This window comes from Adiantum capillus-veneris, chromosome 4, assembly GCF_014529385.1.
Source record: "Adiantum capillus-veneris isolate H3 chromosome 4, ASM1452938v2, whole genome shotgun sequence".
Lineage (NCBI taxonomy): Eukaryota > Viridiplantae > Streptophyta > Polypodiopsida > Polypodiales > Pteridaceae > Adiantum > Adiantum capillus-veneris.
In genome coordinates, this window is record NC_140934.1 from 25,566,879 (window position 1) to 25,575,182 (window position 8,304).

At 43.6% G+C, this 8,304-nt stretch overlaps 1 protein-coding gene across 1 annotated transcript; it reads left to right on the forward strand.

The window, feature by feature from the left end:
• The first annotated feature begins 3,306 nt into the window (after positions 1 to 3,306).
• LOC147458884 (pentatricopeptide repeat-containing protein At2g39620-like) lies at positions 3,307 to 8,090 on the forward strand. Its single transcript, XM_086510301.1, has one exon. The coding sequence runs from the start codon at positions 3,401 to 3,403 to the stop codon at positions 6,587 to 6,589; it is 3,189 nt and encodes a 1,062-aa protein (XP_086366427.1). The 5' UTR covers positions 3,307 to 3,400; the 3' UTR covers positions 6,590 to 8,090.
• Positions 8,091 to 8,304: the final 214 nt, after the last annotated feature.

An 8,304-nucleotide genomic window follows, 5' to 3' on the forward strand; every position in this document is an offset into this window, starting at 1 on the left:
ATCTCCCAACCTTTCCCCTTACCCATCATTTCTCTCTGCACACTTTGTTGTGGCTTGTATCCCCTTTCGGAAACCTATTATCCAAAATCTCACACCCTTTACCTATTTGATCCCACACCGCAATGTTCTTCTTGCTCCCTCCATCCTCCTCATGCACAAGAAATCCTAGTGTTACAGTGTGAGAAAACAAGTCAACATGCTTCAATATAACATCAATATATGCCTTGAGTTTTCTATTCATGTGTCCCTTTGCCTACTTTACACTTAGTTCCCAAACTGCTCTATTAGTCACCTGCTTCAATCCTCTTCAATCTTGAGGACCTATTCTTCCTAGTTAGTGTCCTAGCTATTTACCTCTACGATCCCAAACCCTATCGTATCGACACAAACCAAAAATTTAACCATTAAGACCCTTAGACCTATCATCTCTATAGGCTAACCCTAAGACTCCAACCCTCTGACCACCATAACCCAACAACACTTCTACCCTTAACCAATAAAACCTTTCAATGGTTCCTTTGCCATATTCTAATCATCTCCTCCCACATTTTAATCATCCCCCCCCCCCCCCCCCCCCCCCCTCTCTCTCTCTCTCTCTCTCTCTCTCTCTCTCTCTCTCTCTCTCTCTCTCTCTCTTTATGACTTACCATAATCTCTGGCTAAATACTGTTATTTTGCTAAATTGGTGCGCAAAGTACATGAATGTAGATTATGCACAATTAAGCAACCAATATCTAAACATGTCTTAGTTACTTAAGACTTTTAAGAATGTCTACATGTTCTTTCATCTAAACTTCAATTTATATTTTGAAGCAGAACTTCTATTTCTCTATCAAATCAATCAGAACCCCTTGATCCAAGAAGGAATACTCTATGAGCCTTTAAAGCCCTTCTCTCATAAATTAGCATTCTTTAAGAAAGAAATTCTTTTCAGACTTGGAAGTTGTGGAAAATATAGTTTTCAAGCCCGACCCTTTAAGAATAACTATGCCAAATACCCTTTGGGACTTCCATATGGACAAAACATCTTTAATGGATAGTTGTACCCAGTGTTCGGGAAAAATGTGTCTTAGCTTAATATTGTGCCGTTTCCAATTTCAAAAATGCAAGTTGAGGGCAAGGGGGAAAGGAGAAATTGTGCCCCAAAATAGAGAAAAATAGTGTAAAAACCCAAAAAAATCCCCTTAATTCTCTAAAATTTCCTCTTTGCAAACTGAAGCAAAGGAAATTTGTATGCTTGGAAACATGATTTTTCTCGAACACTGGTTGTACTGAGCTAAAAGTTGTCTCAAAATTTCTTGCAACTCCTTTCACACATTTAATTCTTGCCATCACTCTCCAACGCCCACCCTTGTACCCACTTTTTTATGGAATACCCTGCTATCAGAGGCCTTACAAGAAGATTGTGCTTGCCACTTATCCCCCTTCTCCTTTTCTCTTTCATCATTCCCTCTTAGCCTTAGCCTGACATGGAAATAGTTCGCACATTTGATTTTAATGTTCTAAGCAAAAAAAAAAAACCTAGCCTTTCTAAGCTTATGATAAACATGGCAGTGAAGCTTACATGGCATTCTAGTAATCCGTATTAATCATAAACATAGAGGAAGCACACAGGCATTGTACACATAAAGAGTATATGTGCGCATACAAGATTCCATTGACAATCTGGCACACAGGATACGAAGAAGACATCACACACAATATGGGCAAGAAGGGCAATATCAAGCACCGAAACATCGAACGACAATGTACACCTCATAAATAGAGCAAAACAATGTGAAAAATACAGTAGTGTTTGAAATGGTCCACCTCTCTCTCTCTCTCTCTCTCTCTCTCTCTCTCTTTGTCTTTGTCTCTCCCAATGTATAGAAGATGGTTCTTTCTCATTCTTTCTTATAGGCACACACCTATGCACAACCTACACAAATACAAAGGTTAACATGCTAAATTCTTCTTAATGTTTGCATACCTCTCTCTCTCACTCACTCACTCACACACACACACACACACACACACACACACACACACACACACACACACACACACACACACACATAAACACAGTGAAATCTATCATTCTTGTCTCTCTCTTGAAAATACATAGACACACAACTGAAATTTGTGACTCTTACTCTCTCTGTGCTCTTCCCTCATTGCATAGATCCATCAATTTGCACATGCTCATCTGTATTTGGTGCGCATGTGTGTTATCTATGTGTAAGTAGTGTAGTTTAGTGATATTCTCAATGGACATAAATGATTGAAATCAAGACAAGTAAGCGAACAATACATGTATAGAAAAATGACATGCTATTAGGATGCAAAGATATGATACATTTAATTAGAATGAATAGATACACTAGTGATTTCTTCCTTTTTGATAACTTAAATTAGAAATGTGGTAGATCTATGATGTTGGCATTTTTCTATGGTGGCAAGTGGTGGCCTATGTCACAAATGATAATTTGCATGAGGAAGTGTATTTATTGCAACCTCATGGTTTTGTTTCTCTTTTGTTCAAAAAGGGCAGGAAAATAAGCTGTGTAGCCTTAAAAACGACTTGTATGGTTTGAAGCAATCACCATGTGCTTGGTATACAAAGAATCATTCTTACTTGCTTGCACATGGTTTTCAGAATAGTCCAATTGAGAGCACTTTGTATGTCAAGCGTGTGGATAATGTATTTCTAATCATTGTAATCTATGTTGATGACATGTTTCTCACTGGACCAAATGAGGGGCATTTAGGGCTTTTGCATCATTATTTGGACAGACTATCTAAGGTTGATGGAGGTATTGCTTTGTGCCAGACAAAGTATGTTGAGGCACTATTGCATATATTTAGCCTCGAGGATTGCAAGTCTATTGCTACTCCTATGGAGATGGGTTTGCGGCTTAGATTTTAAGAGGCTGTAGATTACTTTGATGTCCTGCTTTATTATTGAGCTATTGGTTGCCTCATTTATATACGCAATACAAGGCCGGATGTTCAGTATGTAGTTTCACAAGCGACACCTTTAGGGGGAGGTAATGTAACGTCAGCTATGGTGATGGGACCACAAAGCACTCATGTGACACACAGATGGCTTGCATAAAGCATACCGTGGGTGCATAGAGGTTGGGGATGGAGTCCAAAGGATGGGATAGATAGCCACATTGGACGTCATGATGGCTAGGATGGCCATCGGGTGTATAGTCCAGTTGACGATAGGTCTAATCAAGGGAGTGTCTGACCAAGTGTGAATAGGCCAAGAGCATTTTATATATATGTGGGACTCCTATGGTGGGGTGGACAATCTTTTATGGAGTGCCCCTATGAGAGTTTTATGAGAGGTCATGGACACCATGAAGAGAGGTACTCCTCAGTCTAGCTGGACTAGCACACCTCATACTACAAGGAAATGATGACACGTCTCAAAAAGCCAGAGAATTTACTGGTTTCGTGTTTACAGAGCAGCACAGCAAACATGGAAAACAAGAGAACGTGTCTTTCTTTTGTGAGCTCCCTTAAAGACTGTGCTAAGAAGAAAGATTTGTATCAAGGCAGTAGGATACATGCTGACATCCTCGACAGTGGGTTACTTGAAAAGTACACGTACTTAGGCAACACGTTAGTCAGTATGTATGTCAAGTGCGGTGCACTTGTCAGAGCGCAACAAGTCCTTGATGAACTTCCTGTCCGAAATGTTGTCTCTTGGAGTGCACTGATTGCGGGATATGCCCAACAGGGACACGGCCAGGAAGCGCTGGGCTGTTTTCAGCAGATGCAAAGAGAGGGGATCTCTCCAAATGCAATCACCTATATTTGCATCTTGAAGGCATGCGGCATTACACAAGATGCTGATATGGGAAAAAGAATTCACGATGATATTGTTAGTCAGGCGCTGTTGAAAAAAAGCATTGTGCTTGGCACTGCCTTGGTCGACATGTATGCCAAATGTGGTGTGCTTCAGAAAGCACAAAAAGTGCTTGAGGAGCTTCCTGGTCGGGATGTAGTCTCTTGGAATGCACTGATTGCGGGATATGCCCAACAAGGCCAGGGCCAGGAAGCACTGGGCTGTTTTCAGCAGATGCAAAGAGAGTGCATCTCTCCAAACGCAAGCACCTACATTTGCACATTGAAGGCTTGTGGCATTACGCAAGATGCTGATATGGGCATAAAAGTTCATGATGATATTTTAATTAAGGGGTTGTTGGAAAAAAATATCGAGCTTGGAAATGCCTTGGTTGACATGTATGCCAAGTGTGGTGTACTTCAGAAAGCACAAAAAGTGCTTGAGGAGCTGCCTGTCCGGAATGTCATCTCTTGGAGTGCACTGATTGCAGGGTATGCCCAACAGGGGCAGGGTGAGGAAGCTCTAGGCTGTTTTCAGCGGATGCAAAGCGAGGGCATCTCTCCAGATGCAATCACCTACACTTGCATCTTGAAGGCATGTGGCACGGTGCAAGACGCTGATATGGGCAAAAGAATTCATAATCATATTGTTAGCCAGGGGCTGTTGCAAAAAAACGTCCAGCTTGGGACTGCCTTGGTCGACATGTATGCCAAATGTGGTGTACTTAAGAAAGCGCAAAAAGTGCTTGAGGAGCTGCCTGTCCGCAATGTTGTCTCTTGGAGTGCACTGATTGCAGGATATGCCCAACAGGGGCGGGGCCAGGAAGCACTGGGCTGTTTTCAGCGGATGCGAAGCGAGGGCATCTCTCCAGATGCAATCACCTACGCTTGCATCTTGAAGGCATGTGGCACGATCCAAGACGCTGATCTGGGCAAAAGAATTCATGATGATATTAATAGTCTGGGGCTGTTGGAAAAAAACCTCGTGCTTGGCACTGCCTTGGTTGACATGTATACCAAATGTGGTGTACTTCAGAAAGCACAAAAAGTGCTTGAGGGGCTTCCTGTCCGGGATGTCATCTCTTGGAATGCACTGATTGCGGGATATGTCCAACAAGGGCAGGGCCAGGAAGCACTGGGCTGTTTTCAGCAGATGCAAAAAGAAGGCGTCTCTCCAAATGCAATCACCTACATTTGCACATTGAAGGCATGTGGTATTGTGCAAGATGCTGATATGGGCAAAATAATTCACGATGATATTTTGAGTCGGGGGCTGCTGAAAGAGAACGTGGAGCTTGGAAATGCGTTGGTTGACATGTATGCCAGATGTGGTGTACTTGAGAAAGCACAACAAGCGCATGAGGAGATGCCTGTCCGGAATGTGGTCTCTTGGAGTGCACTGATTGCGGCATATACCCACCAGGGGCAGGGCGAGGAAGCTCTGAGCTGTTTTCAGCGGATGCGAAGTGAGGGCATCTCTCCAGATGCAATCACCTACACTTGCATCTTGAAGGCATGTAGCATTATGCAAGACGCTGTGATGGGCAAAAGAATTCATTATGATATTGTTCATCAGGGGCTGTTGAAAGAAAACTTCCAGCTTGGCACTGCCTTGGTCGATATGTACGCCAAATGTGGTGCACTTCAGAAAGCACAAAAAGTGATTGAGGAGCTCCCTGTCCGGAGTGTGGTCTCTTGGAGTGCACTGATTGCAGGATATGCCCAACAGGGGCAAGCCCAGGAAGCACTCGGCTGTTTTCAGCGGATGCAAAGTGAGGGCATCTCTCCAGATGCAATCAGCTACGCTAGCATCTTGAAAGCATGTGGCACTTCGCAAGATGCTGATCTGGGCAAAAAAATTCACGATGATATTGTTAGTCAGGGGCTTTTGAAAACAGAGGTCGTGCTTGGCAGTGCCTTGCTAGATATGTATGCCAAATGTGGCTTACTTCAAAAAGCAAGAGAAATTCTTGAGCAACTTCCCATCCGGGGCGTCCTCTCTTGGAATGCACTAATTGCGGGATATGTCCAACAAGGGCAGGGCCAGGAAGCACTGGACTGTTTCCAGCAGATGCAAAGCGAGGGCATTTCTCCAGATGCAATCACCTACGCTTGCATCTTGAAGGCATGCGGCACTTCGCAAAACACTGATATGGGCAAAAGAATTCATGATGATATTGTTAGTCAGGGGCTGTTGAAGAAAGACATTGTGCTTGGCAATGCCTTGGTCGACATGTATGCCAAATGTGGTTTACTTCAGCAAGCACAGAAAGTGCTTGAGGAGCTTCTTGTCTGGGAAGTCATTTCTTGGAATGCACTGATTGCAGGATATGCTCAACAGGGGCAGGGTCAAGAAGCTCTGGGCTGTTTTCAGCGGATGCAAAGGAAGGGGGTCTTTCCAGATGCAATCACATATGCCTGCATCTTGAAGGCGTGCCACACTGTGCAAGACGCTGATATGGGCAAAAGGATTCACGATGACATTGTTAGTCAGGGGCTGTTGAAAAAAGACATTGTGCTTGGCAGTGCCTTGGTCGACATGTATGCCAAATGTGGTGTACTTCATAAAGCACAAATAGTGCTTGCGGAGCTTCCCGTCCGGGACGTTGTCTCTTGGAACGCACTGATTACAGGCTATGCAGAACAGGGGCAGGGCCAGAAAGCTCTGGGCTGTTTTCATTGGATGCGAAGTGAGGGCGTCTCTCCAGATGAAATCACCTATGCTTTGGTCTTGAAGGCTATGCTTACATCTTGAAGGGATGTGGTATTACATAAGACGCTGACATGGGCAAATAAGATGATATCACGTATGCTTTGTTCTTGAAGGCTATGCTTACATCTCGAAGGATGTGGCATTAAGATGCTGACATGGGCAAAATAATCACGATGAGATTCTTAGTCAGGAGGTTTTGACAGTGTTTTCCAACACACATGCTATATCTGTTTCTCTAGAATCTTCTGAGTCTCCTTCCTCTCTTGCAATCTTATGCATAAACAGAACAGTGTTTCCCCGTTGCTGCACTCTATCAATGTCATTGGGCAAGCATGAGTGGAGTCATGTTGGTGCTGGTTGTAGAGCCTAGAGTAGGGCATCTATGTTTGATTTGCAGAGACCGCGGGTTGCAAGCTACTTTGGATTGCTTCCCATGCATAAAGAGGAAGGTGATTGGAAGCAATGGGTGTACCCTTGACAAGTACAAAGTGTGTTGGGCAGCTAAGGGCTATGCACAGCGTCCTGTAGTTGTCTTTGTCGACCACCATACCTATTGAGTCCTCCATACAGTTAACAGTCACCTGTCCCCTCTGCAGTTTTCCTCTCTACGAGGTCTGTTTCATTCGAGTTGACAGGTGTTTGTGTAATTTTCATCCTGCTATGCAGAGCCCAAAGAAGCCATGTTAGTGGGAAAGTGCAGTTAGCCTTCAATGGTTTCGCTATATATAAAGGCTGGTCCGCAGGTCTGTTTTCACTTGAACGCCTTCTCCAAAGGCGCTACCTCATAAAAGTAAATCAACTAGTATGCCATGATTACTTTGCAGCAAATGGTAACTTTGGGAACGTTCATCATGGACAACTAATGGCATACTTGCTTGGCACTCAGGACAGGTAGGTCTTCAAGGTTGTGCTATGTTGCCGGTGGTGGTGAGGACTTCGAAGCAATTCACTCTTTGACTGTAGATGGCACTGTTAAGAGTTCACAAGGAGGCTGCCAGCAATAATTTGCTGTTACAATTTTAGACCCTGCTTTTGATCTATGTATATATGAGCCACCATCCTCGGTTCCGCGTAGCATGCTTCGGTGTTCTTGAGACCTCTACCCAAATAAGAGCAGTTTCACTGAATTTGAGCTCCCATACTATAAAGCCTGGGATACGGCAGTAGTGTGGCCTACTATCAGGCACCAAAAAGCCTCCCTCTGTACTTGATGGGAGTAGAAAATACGGACTTCCATGGGAATCTCCATGGATTCTGGGCTACATGGTAGCTGCTATCATCTCTGAAATCAGCAGACAATAACCCAGACTTCGTGACTTCATGCAGATTTTCATGCCTTCTCTCCATCTTCCTCGTCAAAAACTTCAAAGTGGTGTATCAAGGAAACGGCTGTCTATAAAACCTTTACAAAAGAAAAATCTCTAGCTGCGAGGGTGAGGGAAGCAACTTCACACATCCTATGAGGCAGTTGAAGACAACAATCTCAAAGCGATCGTCACATGAGGTTCTCTACAATGCACACATTAGGCCCCTGCATTAACTAGATGTAGGATCTAGTTTCTCTATGTGTAGGATCGATCCAGTTTCTTTGGCTTCTTGCTTGTCCTTGGAATGCGATGGCAACGTCCTTTAAATTTGTCAATGCATAGAGGCAACAAAGCAAGATGAGACGGACAATAGTTTGTAATCATTTTGAGCATTCAAAAAATCTATAAAAAAAATTCGTGCAAGAGAAAAATGTTCACCCTTGCATGAGG